Here is a 21373-nt window from a genome sequence, read left to right as displayed (position 1 = left end):
GCTCCTTCTGGTTTCCCTCTTGTTATCCCCCATTTCCCAGTGGTTATAAACCCAGTGTGTTCTGTTTAACATGGCTGGGCGTTTGTCCAGGCTTCACTTGTTCGTTCTGTGTGTTTCCTCACAGCCTGTTCTCTGCTGTGTTTCTTTCAGTTCGCCTGTTGGTAATTTGTGTTTTTTGCTTTTTGTTTACTATGTATTTTGCATATGTATGTGTTGGCTCTATGACCCTGAGTCTGGATATGCCCTTAATAAATCTCAGGTCTTTCAATGTTTGCATTCGTCTTAGTATCACTCTGCATTACACCATGACACACAAAGTGAGATTACAGGAGACAAATCATACTGTTGTTCTTTACATGTTCAGAACATCTATATAGACATGCTCCAGAATGACCCAATTTGATACTTTGCAGAGACACAGAACCTTTGTAAGTAATTGGAATTCCTTTTAAAACTGTGTCTAAAATCCTTTTCAAAATGGAAATATACCAGCCTGCCCCAAATTATGGATTTTATGTCTTTTTCCAAAGAGACATGAAAGATAATTGATTATGTCTAGAAATAGGTGTGCATCTTCAGTGAAAGAATAGCAAAAAGAGTCACTTTAATCTAGAAGAAAATTATATGTAATAGGTTTTCCATAAAATAAGAGATACATTTTTACATAAAAACATATAGATAATGGGTCAGCAGTTTCATAATATTCATAGGAAAGACATACAATTATTTATATATTTTTATGTTTAAGTAACGGATGTGTATGTTCATGTAGGTGATATACCTTTTGTATTGGTGCGACTTGTAGGATTTGTACTTATGGTAATGTCTGATCTAGATGGGGAAGAACTAAGATGTTTCCTTGATACCTAAAGTGAAATTAGTTCTAAAACCTAAATAAAAAACAAGTTTAAAAAGGAAAAATTCCCAGTCAAAACCCATTGTCTTCCTTGATCTGTTTCTAATTATATCGTTTATAAACCGTGGGGAAACAGCATGCAAAAACACGTCCCATTGAAAATAATTAGAAAAGGGTAAGTTGATCTGCAAAAAAGTACAGTGTTAACCCTACCACAGAACTACAAGAGTACAGTGTTAACCCTACCACAGAACTACAAGAGCCGTTATGGAGAAAGATAAACAACGGCGGGTATGCTTCCATGGAGTGTGTCAAGTGAGAAATATAGCAGTAGGCTATTCCTCTTTATAAGACTACTCATTATTTAGAAATTAATAGGAAATATTTTCTTCATGTGGGTAGAAATAGCCTTTTTAACAGGTTTAAAGTTATATGTGAGGTAAAGTTATATGTGAGGTCAAATGCACAAGTTCTTTAAAATTAGTAAATAGGACGGGGCGAGGGAAAGTGGCGCTATGGCACGAGCTCTTTCCCGGGAAACGATGTGAATGATAGAAAACTAAAACATCTTATTGTGCAGCGCATTTCATTCAAATCTATCCTCATACAAAAACAAACATCCTACAATTATATAAGACTTCCAGAGGGCGAGACCAAATGAAACAGACACGCCAGTAACGGTGTTTTAAAATCCTATATTTGGATCAGTGTTCTGCAGTAAGTGATTTGAGTTTTGCTTTTGATAGCTCATACTGACTTGACACTCCCCCCCCCCCACCCCCATAAGTTAGATACGTTAATACTTTCTTAAACACCACCCTATTGAAAGACTAACAGATTTTGAATATGATTATTAACTGATTTCAATTTGCTTTCTCTGCATTGCCATTTCTGGGAAAGGCGCTGCATCATTGGAACGCACGAGCCGGACCACCCAGGCAGCGCGCGCCGGTACGGACTCCGTTATCAGCTCCGTTATCAGGAGAGACTTTTTCTTTGATAAGACCGCGCTCGCTCTCCCGGGAGCTGGTCAAAACAAATACAACCAATCCGAGTGATCGCCAACGATGTGGTGCTTGCAACGCGCTGTGTTACGTGTGACGACGAGTAACCAACCAGGGGGTGTTCAGCCAAATAAACATAAACAGTTTATACTATTATTGTCATTTCTCTTGAGAATTTGAGCCCGTATCACCAGTTCGTGTGGGTTTCACGAAAGAATAATTGCTGTAGCCTGTTCCCCTAACGGCCCCACTAACTTTGTCCATTAGAACTCTGGTGGGAAACCGACAAAAGTACAGACAAAAGTACAGACAAAAGTACAGACAGAAGTAGTACTTTAGTGATGGTAAAGTTTAGATGGTATTGAGCTTTAATTTTAGCATGACAAAAATAACACAAAGGAAGTGACAAAACAGACACTTAAAATGTCTAGATTAAGACATGAATTGAATATTTTAAAGGCATAATGAAATAAACCAAACATTTTGCATTTGAGATTTTTTGATAAATATTTGATCATATCAATTAGGAGAAAAATAGCTGTAAAAGGAAAGGGAGTTATTTATGTTAAAATAATAAAAATTTATACAGATTTGTGGATTATCTTGTGAACAATAATTTATGAATGGGGAATTATGTATTATATATTTTGATTGTATAACTGAAATCATTCATGTAAAATCTCTAGTTTAATAACTTCAACGAATATAACAAACGTGTATAACAAATGTGACCAATAGGGGGAACTGAAGAAACATGTTTGTTTCCCGAGATGTTTGGTATCGTTTACGCTACCCGTGTTTGTGTCAGATAATATATTGTGTACTGTGCATATATTTTAATACACTTAATATCATATTATAAGGATTATGTAACTATGTCTTATTCTAAACTACAGGGGAATAAAATGTTTTTGTATATTTGTGTCCGATTATGTGACTCCTGTCCAGTCTGAGAGAAGTAGAGATGTAGTTGGTTACTGAAGTCCCTTAAAAAACTGTGTGTTACTGTTGTCTTTTCACTTTGGTTCCATTCTAGTTTCAGTCTAAGAACATGAAATATGATTATATACAGTATCTTCCTGTTCTTTTATCTATTTTCTGAATATGTCATGAAAAGGATGTTTTTGACTTTATGTGGTGCTCCTGATGATATTTTGGTAAACACCGTAGTGGCACTCAACCCCACATTCTGTCATTTGTTTTTTAAGTGTTTAAGTGTTTTAATTAAACACTTTTTAAAAGTTTAAAACCATTGAATGATTTTTAGATTCAGCGTTCACAGGGGAAAAAACGTACTTTAATCAGTCAGTTTGAAATGTTCCACCTGTCAAAGCTGATATGTTGACATCCCACTCAAATTCCATTTTCACTCTCTACACAGAATTCTTCTTGTAAGATCTAGTGATTTACTGAAAACATCCAGACACAGTGCCATTTGTTCTAACCATTGCCATAGAGATGTATAGTTAACTGTATCTCAGCTTTAAGTCTGACATGATACAACTTGGTAACTGTTTGATGAATCAGGTGTTGTGGAATGAGAAGAAGAAACATTAATCTGTACAGTGGTCATCCAGGGTTGGAGATGAAGAGCTCCATCCATCGTGCTCCAGGTTTCAGCTTTGAGAACATAGAGATAAGTATACATAGTTCATACAGACCAGCGCTATAGATTAAATATTAATGATTGCATATGGGAAAATGGGTAGCCATTATATTAATGTTGAATACTTTGTTTTTTTTCATTACTTCAAATATATCACACACACACACACAGACACACGCGCACGCACACACACACGCACACACACACAGACACACACACACACACACACACGCGCGCGCGCGCACACACGCACGCACACACACACACACAGGATGGAAATGACGTCTCCCTTTACAGTCTTTTGAAATATCAAAGAGATGTGATGCAGATCATGAGGAATAATAACAGCAGATGGAAATACAGTACTAATGACTTATTGTTCTCTGGTCAATGCATGAATAGCACAGACGACCAAACTATCAGACCGACCCTCATCCCCTTAAACGATCTCTGAACAGTGTCCAGTGTACTATATGCAGCAATGTGCTGTATTACTTGATTTATCTTCAGTGTTAACTGTTGTGTGATTTGTACTATGTGTTTTACTCCATTATGTCGTATATGTTTACAACTGAGGATAACTGAAATTGAAGCATGTGTGTGTGTGTGTTCACCCAGGTATGGTGTAAGTGGGATGACAAGGAGTGTGATTTTAGGGAATTAATTCCTTCAACTGGATTAATAACCTTCAATTCTTTCCCCCTTATCACAGATAATGAAATAGTAAGAATGTTTAATAACTAAGTCTCCTGCTCATAGCAGTATGTTCTACGCTATTTATTTATCAAAAGACAGTGGGCATGGCAGACACAGGTAGGAGCACATTTGGACTGCTAGGTAGCCATGCTTGGCTTTGTTTGAATGATGCCTTAACATTTGGAATTTTATCTTACATCCAAACAAAGAAAGAAATCAGAGAGGCATCAGGTAGATTTTGCCACCTCAGAGACATAACACATGCACACCACACACACACACACACACACACACACACACACACACACACACACACACACACACACTAAGCCATTTCTGTCCTTTACCACAACTAATATATTCGTTATATATTCGTTGTTATTGCTGATTAAACTTTCACCTTATCAGTCTATATTTTGCACAAGACAGTACAAGAACAGAATATCACAGTAGGACGCTGAGGAGTGAGTTCATGTGTGTGTGTGTGTGTGTGTGTGTGTGTGTGTGTGTGTGCGTGTGTGTGGTTTAAGGTTGTTTACAAAAGCTAACGCAAAGGCTTCAGAGAACCCAAGGCCTGCATTCCAACATGTTGTGTCATATAGGCACAAAGGCAAAACATATAAATCTCCCTGTAAACATTATTGTGTCACTAACTCACCGTGTCTGACACCTCCACCCATGTCTTCATTTAAAGAGTTATTTAGGCTAACGTTATCCATGACATGGGTCTTTTTGCCCCTTACACACACAGTACCCCTTCTTCGGTCTTCTTACAGAGGGTCCTAATCACAAACAGCTGAGCCTGAGGGAGATAAAAGAGCTGCGTGATTGAACGTGGTGGCAGCTGTCAGTCAGTGCATTCACACGCACTCGCGTCCAAACCTCTGCACTCGCGTGGGAACTGTCGCACGCTTTCAGTTAGCTAGCAACTCAGGTAGGTCTTTCCATGTGTTCATCATTTGGTCTTGTTCGTCGTAACGTTTGTACTGTGGCTGGTCAACACCCCGTAGTTAATTGCAGAGCTGATGGTGGAGGCCTACAGTAACTCTCGAGTTTGCGTGCGTCAAATCGAACCGTTAAGATTTACACTCAAGCACAAACACGAGAATGCGCAGACAAGATGTCTATGACTGATATAATAACCCCACCCTCAGGCAGAGGGTGTGTTTTTGAGTGACTCACATTTTTTTTCTTACCTTGACTGTCAGGCTGTATGGATGTCAGGTGAGAACATATATGTGTATTAATATATTTATGAGCCTGCTTGTAAACATGCCCACACAGAGAATCACATACACACACACACACACACACACACACGCTCACACACAGATACACATACCTATACACACACACACACATACCCACTCACAGACACACACACCCATACACTGACACACATGCCTACACATGAGCATTTTAAAATATTTCAGACACTCTCTGTAAACTTCAATTATCTGAAGTTTTCATTTGTCCTAAGTACACATCAATTCTTGAGTAACGCTTCACATTTTAAAGTATATTCTATCCGTTTGTAGAATGGGTTGTCAAACTATAAGAAGCATTAACAAAGAACCTTAAATCTTGCAAGCCCCACAAAAAGGTTTTTGCTGTCGCTAAGACCTGTCGCTTTGGGAACAACTATCTCATGTAGCCTATCAATTAGGGTGACCAGACGTCCTCTTTTACCAGGACATGTCCTCTTCCTGAGAGTTAAAAACTGTCCAGGCGGAATTTCACAAACGTCCTAAACTTACATAGAATTTCGAGAAGTGCTTCATTCACAAACTAGTCACACCCTCCCATACTCAGTTCGGTTCGCTTGAGTGAGAATGGGGAGTGGTGACGTTTTTCTACAAGTATGCTCTGCGATCCTCTTACTGGTACTTTATTCCAGTGTCACTGCTGTAATGAACGTCATGGGACACTGTGCCATTGTCAGAGTCCCAGGGCAGCATGGTGACATCATCACAATGTGTACAGCCATATGGCAGAATGGTGGTGTTCATCATCAAGCCACTCCTGGTCCCTACAACTCTGCCCACATCATCACCTTCCTCAACACAGAGAACATACGTTCCCACCATCCTATTCAGGTCTTTTTGCCACGGAGGTGGTCGCCAGCTTCACCATCACATATCCCTTTTCTAGGTGGTGGAAGAAGCTTTCGGTGACATTGATGGGGGATGGATGCCAGGGTGGGAATGGGGTGGATTTGTCACTCCAAAAGACACTTCCTCCACTGTATAGACATCGGCTGTGATATCGATAAGATCTTGTAGCCAGACCCAAATATGAGATCATTCGGACCCTAATTTTTGTAAGTTGAAGTTACAGGCCCTTTTTTATCCCTTGTTATCTACGTATTACAGAATATACAACATGTTTTGCAGGTTTGTTCATGCAAAAAGAAAATAAACTTTCTCTTTGTCATTTTTACTTGATGGTGTATATATACTCAATATGCAGAAATAACATGTGTGTTTTTGAATGTTCATGTATTTGTGAGTACTATGACAGACCTTTACAACAGACTACACATTGAAGACTCCTACACATTGAAGACACTACTACACAGTAGTGTTTTTCATTTGTCACTTCAGCGTGTAGTAGTTATATAGGAAGGGCTGTTCATCTGATATTTGTGTGTAAAGTTTGAATGCAAAAATACAATTTTGGCAAGAGTTGAAACAGTTTTGGATGAAGTGTTTCCTTTTTCCAAAAAGTTTTGGAAAAAGAGATGTTTTGTATGTTGTGCCTGTTATGTTTTGACAAAAGGAGACATAGTTTCAGAAATTGGGTCTTAGCAACTGCAACAAACTGTAATAAGTCCTACAAAACCTCCTGATCAAGGAGCAGCATAGATTTGAAACACCCGTTCACAATTTCTTATTGTTTGACTGAAACTAATCCAAAGAGAGTCTGAAATGCAGTTTATTTAGACTGTGTGTATACGAGTTGAAGTGGATGGCAGGGGGGCACAGGAGGTCAACAGTCAGAAGGGAAGCACACACAGTTCTCCTGGATTCTCTTACGCTCTTGGCATTCTCTCTCTTTTCTTTGTTCTTCAAATCATCCCTTATTTGCTTCTTTCCAAACGTGTGTATGTCACCACAGGAATGCTGACCTGCCATGGAGGGTGTAGTGTTGTAGAGAGAAAGACAGAAGCATGCTGCATCTTTAACTAATTAACATTTTACGCCAGGAAAGAGAACCACTGAAATCCATATTTCATCCCTAGTTACAATTTAGCATATAATTTTGCGTGCTGCTTGGAAAGCCCATGTCACGTATGTGAAGAAGAGAATAAAAAGGGAAGTGGCGGATTACCTCAGATGTACATGTTAATCCCTGAGTGTGTGGGAGACTGCTTGAGTGCTCCTGCTCTGACAATACACTCTCGGGCTAAGACACAGAAAGCCTTCTGATCCCTGAGACATGCAGGTGAATTCAAAATGAAAACAAGCACATGTCCCACTCGTTCTCCTTCTGAATCCACTAACATTCATCACACAAACAGGATCAGACAGTTAAAACCACAGGCCATATTCCTCACAGTTAATCTTGTTGCACTTGAACAAGTTGAACATTACTTTTTTTGGTAACACAAATTATTGTAAACAATATAAAATAAATAAAAGTTATTGAAAAGGGACTTAAACTCAGGAATCTCTTGGGTCTCCTAGATGCATAGAGGAATCTCGTAGATCAGCTCTGCATCAGAAAGACGAGAACATGAATCTATTTTGCCTTTTCCTCTTGGCCATTTAATATCATTCTCTCCACTAATAAATCTATAAATTGCATACACAAATGAAAATCAATACAGTACCAGAAGCTCCTCCTTCTCTAATGTGTGCTTAAGTTTATGATCATGCTTCTATCTATTGCTATCTGTATTTATCTATTCCCTGAATAGCCGTGTTGTAGTCAGGTAAACTTCAGTAATATTTAACATGTTTCATTGCCAGTTCAAGGAACTGATTCAGTAGCTGTAATTGGTCAGATAATAGGTCTGACATGTGTGTACTGGTGTATGGAGTGCATTTCTTGACCTGTGGGTAGTGGTGTATGGGGTGTATCGCTTGACCTGTGGGTAATGGAGATGACCTAGGAAGTCTGGCATTAAATCTTGCTAAGGTGAGCACTCTCTCTCTCTCTCTCTCTCTCTCTCTCTCTCAGTGGGAGGTGTAGGGTTGGAATCTGATGGAGAGTCTCGCTCATCTGCTCTGAGCTGGATCAGTCATACAGCATCTCTGAAGAGGGGCAGCATTCTCCAAACGCCCCGAGATGACTGTGAGAAACGTCACTTCTCACATGACTTACATTTACTCTAATGACTGTCAGTGGTTTGGAGTGTCAGAGTCTCACTCTTTCCCATCTTATCTTTCTGATTCACTCATTTCATTAGTCTTCTGATGAATACATAATGGCTTAATTAAAGTAACATGTTAACATTGTACCTATCCTCCCTGCCCCCAAACAGGCAAACAGAAACCCAGGCACAAGGCATGTAGGCTGTATGCTACTGTCCATATTAGAAAAATGGTTAATGAAGGAAATAAGGATCATCTCATTCATATGAGATTCAGTGAAATCAGTACTACATATGACTAAAATGCAAAGGTTTTGGGAAAGATGATAAAAAAATGAATTGCTTAAGAAAATATTTGTAATGTAATAAAGCTGCACATAATTGCAGATGGGCACCATGGCACCAAATAAGAAGACATTGAGACGTTCTCAATGTTCTACCATCTATGGACAATGAGGTCTTACATGTTGACATTATTTACACCCTTCCAGCGTTCAAAGATCTAATAAGCAACAGCAGAACTGAGAAGAGAGATTAAAATCGTCCTTTCCTTAAAATCCTATTGTAATCCCTTTAAAAGAAAACAAAAGGATATGAAAGAAATATGAGATAAGACTAAAAAGACCTTGTTTACAAGTACTAACTCAAACATAGCCAGCAAACATAGAGAAAATACCATTGACGTAATTTGAAAAGTAAAATAGGGGTAGCATAGGGGTAGCATTACCAAGTACATTAAACTGAGATTTCATCCATTTTATATTGTGGATCAACTGCCTGGAATAATGTACAGCCACATCTGAAAGTCATCTGAATGGTTTACTCAGTAGAGCAGATTTGATGACACATCTTAATGTAACAGGGAGCTCTTACTGATCAGTGGTTTACAAAAAGTACAGTATGTAGTCCACTAATACAGTAGTAGACTATAAGTCCAGTATGTGGATAATAAATCCAGTATGAGGACTATAAATCCAGTATGTGGTTGTAAGGTGACCGCTACTGTGAGGAACTGGGGTTCCAAGGTTTTAAAGCAGGAGGCATGTGCAGATGACGGCCATGTTGACTCCAGTCAGGCTGTAGTAATGTGGTCTACATAAAGGGAGAAACAGCCACTGTGGCTGCCTGCCCCACTCCTGTTTTCATGGCCAGGAAGGTTTATTTAGGCTGTCAACTTGAATGTGCTCCTTTGCACAGGTGTCCTGTTCTCTAAACACACACCTTTCTTCATCTTCTTACACTTACTGATAAGAGTGATAGAGCTAACATTTTTAAAAGCAATTCAGGTGTGTGTGTTTGTATATTACTTTGCATCTTAAAGTAAACGCACCTGGGCCACGCCCATACATAACTGACAGGTGAGTAGGGGAGGGGAGGAGGACGGAGAGCAGACTGTCTTGACGAGCGCTCACGCTCCAAACAGAACAGTTAGCCTGCACAGTGTTTGATGTTGCTATGTACATCTCTCTGAATCAAACTGAGCCACAGCCAAGAAGAATGAAAGAAAAAAAAAACAGAGGAAAGAGAGAGAGTACAAGAGAGACAAACAGACTGAGAGAGACAGAGAGAGCACCACAGAGAGACAGGGAGAGAGAGTAATAGAGAGACAGACAGTGAGAGAGACAGACAGATAGAGAGAGAGAGAGAGATACATTGTGAGCCATGCAGGGCAGTGTTTGAGAACGTATATCTTCTGTTAACCTGCAGTGAACAAAAAAAAAAAGGTTTACACCGCAAAGGAATTGAAAGAACGTTCATCAGAGAGAGAGACAATGGCAGTGAAGCCCAGAGCACTGCTGGAAATCTGGCCCATTGTGCCGTCGGCTTTGATCCCCTCAAACTTGCCCGCATGTGTACGCTTTCCAGAACCGCCACTCTTCAAATACATTAGGACTTCAGGCGAAGGCTGAATATTTGCTCAAAGATTAGTTTACTTAAAAACAGCACCAGAAACGGGCCCATTCAAAACCTCCAACAGCCAACCTAATCTGCTACAGAGAGGAGTATCACTTTGTATGTGTGTGTGTGTGTGTGTGTGAGAGAGAGAGAGAGATAAAACACATTAAAGGATCAAAGGGGTCCAATTTGTTAAGTATTGAAGTCTTTTGTATAAATGTTTAAAGCAGCAACATTGAATGCGGGAGGAGCAAAGATATACACATTCAGGAGTCAAGCTATTCTAGAGAAATGGAGATGCAAAGAGAGAGAGAGAGAAAGGAAGAGAGAGAGAGAAAGAGAAAAAATAGCATGTTTCAAAGTTTACAAGTTTAAAATAAGCTTGTTTTGTTGTGCAAAAAATATTTATATTCGCTGAAGCAAGTATGAGCAATTTGAATGCAAAATATAAAATCCTGAATTCAGAACTACACACAAATTAGAAGAAAATGGAAGTATACTGTTACTGCACAACTTGTCAAGTTTTGCCACATGCACTTACAGGCCCACTTTCTCATCTGAGAGGCAAGTCTCCATGTTTTCAAATGATAAAGGGATTATGTGATGTTACAGCCATCATGTCTTTCAACATCTTAATGGAGCAAAAGAAAACGATGATTTCCAGACTATTACCTTTTATTTATTTTAAAAACAGAATATAAAGTATGTGTGGTAGATAATTTGTGGTCCTTTGAAGTTCCTTGGAGAAAAAAACTGCATGCACACAGATATACACAGATACACTCTCACACTCACACTCACACACACACACACACACACACACACACACACACACACACACACATTTGCTGAGAGGTTAACAGATTAAGCCCACCCACAGTTTTAGAAAGCGCCTGTGTAATATAAAAACTCAGCACAGCTCAACATAGTTTTAAACAAAGCTTCACATTTGAAACAAGAAACTGTTATCAGATCATCTGGATCATCAGAACTTTGTATAGAATGTTGGGGATGTTGGCTGACCTGGGCTTGCTGATTTGGGCTTGCTGACCTGGGCTAACTGACCTGGGCTTGCTGATCTAGGGCTGCTGTCCTGGGGCCTTGCAACTGATGATTTATTCAGTCCTTTTTTTAGCAGCTCTAATCACAACACTACTATTGTGTGCTTAGTCACTTATCACATCTTAAGAAAACAAGTCTTCAAATCAAGAGTACGAGTCTCGTGCACACACACTAAACACATACATGCCTATCATATTTGCTTGACTCCAGCCTTTGCTGTTTCTAACGCTTATCCTGTGTTGTTTTGAGTGTTTGAAGTTATCTGATTTGTCACTGTTTCTTTTTCATAAGGAGGATGTGAAGCTGCACTTCGAATCTTTGTGAAAATTCTGTGACGTTTGTCGAAAAGACATTGAACTCCCTCGGCTCCTGGACAAGTCCACCACTGATCTTTTTAGAAAGACTAATTGTTGCTTTATATGTTTGTTTGATAACAGCACGATTTCATTGTAAAAACGCCATGTGTGTTTGAACAGAGCTCCTCCCTAATTCCACAGTGTGTGCGTGCGTGTTACGTCACTCTGCGTTCCTAAACTTCACTTGTTTAACTCTGTCTGGCCAGATGCCGATCGACACGGCACACAGAACTGCACAGGCTCACACACGACTGCATCCAACCACAGTACAGTAAAAACATGTTTTCTATAGAGACGTTCTTGGTTACTGTAATACAAGCCTATGCCATTTATGATTCGACAACTCTCTGCAACTTTCTGTCTTTTTCTGCTTGTCCTACACACACACACACACAAACAAACAAACACACTCACAAGCACTAGCTACGGAGCAGGGCAGAGGTTGGATACAGCACATCTAAAACTAATTATACAAAGTAATTACATGTTTAAGCCACAAATCACTACTGCGTTTATGTTTTGTTCCTCCAATGTTCAAACTCAATGTCAGTCATTAATCTACTCTTGGTAGTGTTTAAGCATATTTGTATGTAACTGCCTTGCTCTACAAACCTGTCCATTCTTAGGACTGCAAATAACTCATCTTGTCTGGATACAAATGTACATCCCCTACAATTAAACCAGTATGTAATTTCATAGGAAAATAGCTTACTTCTAGATCTGTACAATATTGTCTTTGATTGTGGTTGCATTCTGGCATTTACAGGCATATCACCGAGAAACAAGCTAAATCAGACACAGAAGTAACCCGGTCTATATACATGGATATTTATATCGAACCTCTTTTGTGAATGTCCACCGTTGACCCTGTATCCAGCTCAGGGCCACCTAGTAGCTTTGTTTGCGGAAGTGCAGTTAGTTTGGATGACGAAGAGAGAGAAGTGTAGTGTCTAGAAGTGTCAGTACGAGAGGATGACGCTTAAAGCGCTTACAAGTGTACTTGGCCAGCATGCCAAACGATTTTTTACAACAAACACAGGATGACTCCTCATTATCTCGTGTTTTTTTAGCGCGTCAGGAGTGAGGGGCGCGCAGAGGGGGCGCGCACTGCGGGAAGGCCTCGAACCGTCGGAAACCCCCGGAGGCGTTAATAAAAAATATAAAAAATCATAATTTTAAACGGCCCTCCAACCTACTTCTTGTGATGGAGCCCCATAACTTTGCGCTGCGTCACTGTGCGTCAGTTTATTTCCGATGACAGTGTTGTAACTTTTAACTTGCGTCGTAAATCGTGTTGTGTGATGACGACGTGCTTCGTTCGTTCTCGCGCGTCCAAGATTTGGTTTGAAAAACAGTGCACGCGCATTTCCAACATCGCCCCAGTGACCCGGTGTCGGGCTTCACTTGACAGGCTGGTGGGCATGTGGGCTATGTAACCACTACAGGAAAAGCAGTGAGTGTCGCTGAATTTTTGCAAACTACGTTTGCACGTTGTCAAACAGTTGTTGTTGTTCATCCAATGGTTTACTGACATTTTCATTTACTGGCATGCAGTGGTTTTAAGAGCCCTGTCTCTGAGTGCAATTACAACAAGTGGTTCTAAACTATTCACAGATTACCTGGTTAGGATACGCCATTCTTTAACTGCTATCTTGGCATTCGTAGCTGAACGGCTGTGTAAAATGAAGCATTAACAAAAGCATTCCTTTTTGCAGATCAAGCTTCTCTCTCTCTCTCTCTCTCTCTCTCTCTCTCTCTCTCTCTCAGACACACACATACACGAACACGCGTGCCGCACAAGGAGAAAATGCGTCTGTACATGCTATGTTAACCTTTTTAGATTTTCTTTGAGATCTTCCTGTACAAGTGAAGGAAACACTGACAGGCCGCTAATCATCTAATGTGTCATTATCTACTTATCAGTATCTGAAAACCTACCCTGTGGGATCGATTGTGAATTACGCTGTGAAGATGCATTACTTTTATTTCTGCTTACTGATTCTGTCGATCCGCTTGTTCCCTCTCAACACTCCCTTCACATAATGATCCAGGTAAATAGGAAAGAATAAAATCAAATCAATACCAGATTATAACAACCAACAGCAACATATGCCGCTGCGCCAGGCCCGCTGAGGAACCAACAACGACATCTGTCAGTCGGCCAGGCTGCGCTACCTGTAGAAATATAAAACGCATATGAAGTGTTTATCAAAAGCAAAAAATACAGAAATTGGTGTTTTACTGTCATTCGCATCCGACAGGAGCCCGCATAGACTACAGAAACGTCTCGTGCGAAGCGCCCTGCGTGAGGAGCGCGAGCACTTGGCTCCTCTTTCAAGTTTAGACAAAGACGGCGGAACGGCAGCCGTGGTCAGGTAAACACCGGCGCATGTGGGCGGGAGCGGCCCGCCGCATATACGTTTCTTCCAAAATGCGTGGAAGGACGCACAATGTCTATCAACGCGATATGTTGAGTGCGATTCGTATCAGATTGCACGCTATCAGATTTATGTCTATTGTAATGTTTTCTCCGGGCTGCATGCGAACACGGTGTAGCGTGTGAGGAATTGAGATAGAGAGTGAGAATGTCGCGAAAGCCACAAAATGTCCAAACATGCTACATGTTGGATTGGATAAAGTCCCGTTTCACTAACATAACCATCGGTCATGTAGTCTACACTGCTTAGGCACACTTCAACACTGGGCTCTGACCGCCTCTTAGCAATAGCATAGCCAACGTATAACTTGACACAGAACCAGTCTCTATCTTTCTCTCTCTCTCTCTCTCTCTCTCTCTCTCTCTCGCCCCCCACCACCACCACCACCACACATACACACACACACCACCTTTCTACAACCTTTGTTCTTGTCTGTGTCTGTGTTTATTTTCTTCTGTCTGGTTTGGCAGGTGAACATCTCAAGTTGGAACTGGTGAAGGAGAAGAAAATAATATGCAGGAGAACACACACACACACACACACACACACACACACACATGCAAACACTTACACCATTTTAGTTGTTTTAACATTTTACTTAAATGTTCCCATTACCCATATGGGGACATCCACTCTACACATGCACATCGTGAGGACAGTCTTTTAAGTCCAGACTGAGTATTTTCAAATCCTCTTGCAGTAAAACACAGTTGTGTGCAGCTAGTATTCCAGACGTATGCTACAAATACAAATTTCAAAGACTCTGAAAGGATCTGCGATGGTAGAATGACAGTTTCCAGCACAAAACCTTTGAAACACCATCACAGAATTAGAAACATTCAGTTGCTACCAGCCTATAGAGGCTTTGTGTACTGTACTGCACACCTGACTTAGTTCATTAAAGACTCCATAATTACACGTTGAGTTGAGCTGCATGTTACTGTGGGAAAATACAAAACTATGCAGTTTAGGGCCACTACACCACAGATAGCATGACTCCTTTTTGCGGTTCTTGCCAGTCTTGGCTGCACTCTAGACACAACATGCTCTCATAACTTTAAACCGTCCAATTCTAATTTGATTTTACTGCCTTGTAAAAAAACATTGACATGCAACAAGGTGTAGTGACATCAGTTTGGATCTTTCTCAGAGGTATGCTTGACACATAGCACATGACACTTTTCTTTCTTAGTTAATTGCAAACACACACACACACACACACACACACACACACACACACACAGTCTGTGAAATACACAACCACTGTACTATATCAAATTACAAAGTAGGAACAAAGATATTTAAAACAAACAGGAAAACAGGGAAAGTTGAACAAATTTGTTGAAAGCGATGGAAAGAGAATAGACAGACAGAGAGAGAGAGAGAGAGAAAGAGAGATAGAGAGACATGGACAGACACAGAAAGAAAGGCATAAACCTAACCAGGCATAAAACAGGTGCTGTTTCTCTCACGGAAGCTGTTTTGGGCAGGTGTGTCGGGATAAAGAATGTGATTAAATAGGAACCTCTCTCTCTCTCTGTCTCTGTTACTCTCTCTCACTCTCTTCTGTACACACACACACACATACACACACAAAGAACACATACTGCACAATACACACAAAGAACAAACACCGCCCAATAACAGCTGGCCAAAATCAGTGTAATTTCTGCATTTTTTTCCATAATTATAATGTAAGCATGGAGGGTTCTACTGCTGTATTGTTTCTTGTGGCTTACGTGTACTGTATACACCAGAAACAGGCACACACACACACACACACACACACACATGCACAATATACAGGATGACCCAATATGTAAATGAATGTATATGATTTGTCCATAAACACAGGGATGGAAATACTACAGTAAAACCAGTTCACACTAGCATAGGGGGGTTGTTGTGTTGTTTTTGTGAGACGTTTTGTTCTCATTGATACTGGTTTCTGTAGAAAATCCAGGCCAAACCAGTTCTGGTGTCAGTTTTGTCCAAATGCACTGATTGTGGTAGTGTTTTTGTTTGAAATGCTAGAATGAAGATGTAAGCAGAACCCTCTGCGTCCTGAGCGGGAAGACTCGGAACGGACAGGCCAAGCCGTGAGGAGTGATGATACACTCTCAAATATTTACCCATAGAACTACACGTGTAATCCTCCATACACTCTTAGTCTCCTTATGTGTCTAAGAAACAAGTCTTGTACTGGGAATAGGAAAGAGAACAGTTGTAGCTGTTCCTATATTATGATCTGAGTGAATAAAATAACAATGGCCTTAAAGTCATAGTTTCTGTCTCAGGGAATTCTGCTTTTCAATTGTTCGAAAGCCCACAAAACACAAAACTATTGATGCTAGAATCCTTATTGATGCTAGAATCCTTATTGATTACGTCTCTAATTCACTGCATCGACTAACTGTAATGCAAACACTTTAACTGTGTACAATTATACTGTTTGTGGGCTGTGGGGCAAAATGTTTATGAGTGGTGAAGCAGATAACAGCTAAATAGATACTCATTATGATTCCTCATCTGGAAGATGCAGCACCTCCGTTTGAATTTCTATCTCACTGCCTCTGACGTGTTTTCAGTTATGGATATCTAATGTTTAGTTTTTGCGACCCAGATTAAAAAACATCCTGTAGTTTTGTCAAACATAATGCCTCATCTGGAGTCCAGAAACAGCTTGTGAATAACAGCTGCATTTCATGTGAGGATGGCAATGGTTTGTTTAAATCTGTGCTATAAATGAGTAAATGTTGGCCTGTTAGCTATAATTTTTAAAGTTGGGATGTCAATGACAAATCGTTATACATAAATGAACAGACTTCAGGTGTAACTACTGTGTTTGAATATTAAATCAACAAAGTCCCTGGTCTATCTGGCGTGTTCTAGACCTACAAGCTGCAGGACAGTACTAGCATGGAGTCCAGGTGGGGCATTTTAGAACCATGTTTATTGCCTCATCTCACATCTTACAGGCATTCACAAAACCAAACCTTCGTAAAACACATGTCAAGAAAGGCACCTCCCTGACTACACTACATTTTTTAGTGATTGAACATGTTTATAAAATGTTGAACATTTGGCAGAAGGAGCCTTTAAACGTCGTTCTCGGAGATGCTTGAGGGTTCAGGCCGCTGGAAGTCATTTTGTTTTGGAAGGGAAATGACTAAACACGGGGCAGAAACTCTAGCTGACTACAGCAGCCTGGAGCCACTCCTCAACTCCAAATGAGCAGATTCGTATTTATTTTTGTTATAACTGGAGAATCAGAAGCAGCCAAGTCACTGGAATGCATGAGGAATTATTTGGGGCCAAGCTAATCTCTCAACAAAGACGTGGTCAGCTTTATACATCAGGAGATGATTTATGTCAGGAGGATTCATCAGTGTAATTCAAAATGTATATTTGTCAGCGAGATGGAAGCAAAGTCTCATATGAAGTCTTTGCAAGTAGCTTTCGCAGTTGGATGGCAAAGTATTTTATTATGGGTAGTCTTTACTTTATGGAGTCTGTTTCATGTTAGGAGTTGGGACTGGAACTGCAGCTATAGTGTTAGATGAACCCATATGTTTAAAAAAGGATTTTACACTCTTTTTCTTTTCAAATTTGTTGCCAACTAAAGTAAATTGTGACATGCTTATCATGAATTTTCTGCCATTTGCCAATTAAATTTCATAGAGTAATTCACGTGTGTGAACTGGATTGACGGGGATGTGTTATGGTCTCAGCCGGGTCATTTCCCTCACACATTGGCACACACGCATCCATGCACGAGACATGGAATGTAAGGACACCAAACTACAGCTTAGTGTGTTTTGAATGAGAAAAACCTGAGGTGAAAGAATGATAAAGTTGTAAGTGACAAATCCATACAAACATGCCTAAATCTTTATTTTCTTTACATTATCAAAGCACACCAGAGCTAGCTCAATGGGCAGATGGTGTCTTTGGGAAGTAATATGGCCTGTAAAAGCTTTATACTTCGTTTGAGGGGAGGGGGAGGGACGTAATTACCAAAACAGCTTCTCATACTGTATGTAGGTGTGTTGCAGGCACAAGTTGTAGAGGCTTGTTCGCCTGCTCGGTGAACCCGGTAAAATACACATTACGGGTGCTAAAGAAAATGGATTCGAAAAGAACACATCCAGTGGATTGCAAGTAGGTGTGGCAGAAAAAGACAGTTTAATAATTATTACTCATCTCGTGGCACGCGAGGAACTCAGTTAACTTTATTTGACCTGTTACTGTGGCGTCATCTATGCAATGCTTACATATTGTGCAGTACAAATCCACTTAACGTACACTGTTGATATTATTATTATTCCTTACCTACTTAAGTACAATGGGTCGCTAGTGTGTGTATGCACGCGGTATTACGACATTAATTTTGAAACTGTAACAGCCTCTTGACTTTCTCCACTGCCGGTATGACCTGGCGTTGACCCGATTGCGTTTACCATGCAATTATAATGGTTCACCCCTCGTCCGTGTTCTCACCTGCGCGCCTTGCTTTCTTTGCTTCTTACGTGGCATTCGTCCAAGCACACAACGCAATCAAAACTTCCCCGTTCTTTTGTATGTCATCAACTGCCACAAACGAATCGACCTCAATTTACACAGAGCAATCGTGACTAAGTGCTAACAGCATTATTCCACTTGGATAATCTATTCGCTGGTCTATTCGGGTATTCGGCAAATTATAACGAATCGGCGCGGGTTGTTGCTACGGAACAAAATGAAGAATGTTGCGTGCGTCTTCTGAAAAATACTGTTTAACGTAATAATAATCTATCGTGGTTATCCACTTTAGCAAACAAACGTTTGGTAGTCCCCCCCCCCCCCCCCCGCGCATGCTGATCGTCTGTGGTGAGCACTCAAGCCAAGATTTGAGACTTCTTTCAATTTCACACGAGCGCGCACAAGCGCGGCCACGTAGGCGCGCCTGTTGATAGACCTTTAAAGCAGGTGTGCAATCCGTGCAAACGCGTTAATGCGTTAATTCAGTAACGTGATGGTAAGCTCCGCCCTTGTGGGGGTTGGCCTCAAACAGTTATTATATTTATCTAACAGTCCTCTGCTCAGTTCTCCCATGAGGACTTTCCACAGAAGGAGAAAGGGATCTCATCCAGTACTCTTTGGTGAAGTACAATCTTTAATCCGTATCCGTTCATTATTGCACTGTGAAAGGGGCAACGCGTTCAAATGAAGCCGGAGCTTTTCACTTCGAGTCGCATCTTGGAGAAGGACGTGTTCAGTGGTGAGGGTGACGTGATTTTGGACTCGTCACTGTCTGCTGAGGAGGAGCTGGGTTCGGACGGAGACTGCACAGCCAACAGCCCGGCGCCTGCTACGCTCATTTCCGAAAGCAAGTCCAAACCTTACACCCGCAGACCCAAGCCACCCTACTCCTATATCGCACTCATCGCAATGGCCATTCGGGACTCAGCCACGGGGCGCCTCACGTTGGCCGAGATTAACGACTACTTGATGAAAAAGTTTCCCTTTTTCCGGGGTACCTACACCGGATGGCGGAACTCCGTCCGGCACAACTTGTCGCTGAATGACTGTTTTCTGAAAGTGCTCCGTGATCCCTCGCGCCCCTGGGGTAAGGATAACTACTGGATGCTAAACCCGCGCAGCGAGTACACGTTCGCAGACGGCATCTTCCGCCGGAGGAGGAAGCGCATCACCAAAAAACCTCTCGAGGACTTGGAAACTCACGTGCGCGTTACAAAGCACAGCGGGATCCCGTTGCGCGAGGGGAACGTTGGCACCAAGTTTTCCAGCTCGTTCGCCATTGACAGCATCCTCAGCGAACCGTTCAGGCGCAGAGAGGGAAGCAGAGACAGCTTTTGGAGTAGTGCCAGGCTAATGGTGCCCGCTCCGTCACGCTTCGTGCCGTTTGTCTTAAGCTATCCACCGGTCATCGTGCCTCTTGCCACACAACCTGCATTGCAGGTTAATTCTAACGTATCGCAGGGGCTTCAATGTTGTACGTGTGATACGTTGGACATTTCTAATGACCCTAAGCGCGCGCCTGATTTTTATAGCCCAATTCAGGGTCTTCCTCATACCCACTCTGCCTTTCATGCAAAAGAAACTCGGTATCTCCCCTTCAGTATGGACTCTCTGCTGTCTTAAAAGAGGAAGGCTATCAGAAGGACAAGCACACAAACACACTTGTAATGTACACTTTGTTGTATGGGTGTCAACACATTTGGGGTGTATTGCATACAATTTATATATTGCACAGGAAATACATAAAATATGCATGTTATGTATGTTATGTGTAGTACATTGCTGTGAACAGTGCTTAGATAGTTTTTAAATGTGTCAAAGTGTATGTGTGCGTACTGATGCCATTTGAAAATGCCAGGAATATGATTAATATATATTTAAATGTATATAGGTTGCAATTGTTTCATTGTTTGCGTAAGGGTTGTGTCATTAACCACACCAGGAGCTGTGCTCACGCGGACAGACAAAGCCGCTTGTGTGACATTAAAACAGAACTTTTCTTATAAAAGAAAGAAATGTAGAATAGATAAATACTTGTCTTGTACCTTTTTTGCTTGTTTTTGCGAATTAAACGTGTCACTCAATCAGTGGTTACCGCGGCATATAATACAGCCAGCACGTGCTCTCAAATCTACGAAAACAAGACTATCAGGGCGTGGAGAAAGCAAATATTTAATTCACCGTCCAGCGGGTGATTAATAGGATGAATTAAACCATTACTCCATAAACCATAAAGTAATTACTCATAAACGGCGCTGTCGTAGTTAGTGTGTCAAACGTCACTCCCTCCCATCTACACACCTGTTCTTTGTCAGTCCTGCTATTACCGCTCTCATTTTCATACACCTTTTACAACAATGTTCAATTATTATTATTATTATTATTATTATTATTATTATTATTATTATTGGCAACAATTGAAGAAACAGGAAAAGGAGAACAGTAATATAAAAAATGATGCAGTATAGGAACAACTATACTTATCTAAGTTAAATAAGTCATTCGGTTATAAGATATCATGTATTTTAATCTCACATTTTTAGGTCATTTAAAAAAGGTTTTTGTTATGAGGCGTTTCGTTTGGGACATTATCAAAAATAACAGCAGCAATAACAACCACAAC

The 21373-nt window shown here is 40.7% G+C and overlaps 1 protein-coding gene and 1 long non-coding RNA gene across 2 annotated transcripts; one reads left to right on the top strand and one right to left on the bottom strand.

Annotated features, from left to right (window-relative positions):
- Positions 1-2648: 2648 nt before the first annotated feature.
- On the bottom strand, positions 2649-12780 carry LOC143497230 (uncharacterized). Its single transcript, XR_013125753.1, has 3 exons — positions 12632-12780; positions 4821-4964; positions 2649-3480 (listed from the first exon to the last, which is right to left on the bottom strand). It is a non-coding gene; the product is annotated as an uncharacterized LOC143497230 (long non-coding RNA).
- Positions 12781-19228: 6448 nt separating this feature from the next.
- foxq1b (forkhead box Q1b) lies at positions 19229-20781 on the top strand. The gene has a single exon (XM_076993159.1). The coding sequence runs from the start codon at positions 19435-19437 to the stop codon at positions 20371-20373; it is 939 nt and encodes a 312-aa protein (XP_076849274.1). The 5' UTR covers positions 19229-19434; the 3' UTR covers positions 20374-20781.
- Positions 20782-21373: the final 592 nt, after the last annotated feature.

The sequence above is a fragment of the Brachyhypopomus gauderio genome, unplaced genomic scaffold (genome assembly GCF_052324685.1).
Source record: "Brachyhypopomus gauderio isolate BG-103 unplaced genomic scaffold, BGAUD_0.2 sc104, whole genome shotgun sequence".
Taxonomy (NCBI): Eukaryota; Metazoa; Chordata; class Actinopteri; order Gymnotiformes; family Hypopomidae; genus Brachyhypopomus; species Brachyhypopomus gauderio.
The sequence above is the reverse complement of the archived record's forward strand: the minus strand, read 5'-3'. Positions and strand labels throughout refer to the sequence as shown.

Coding starts and splice junctions, on each gene's coding strand:
- foxq1b (XM_076993159.1), top strand. CDS start 19,435: ATGAAGCCGGAGCTTTTCACTTCGAGTCGCATCTTGGAGAAGGACGTG.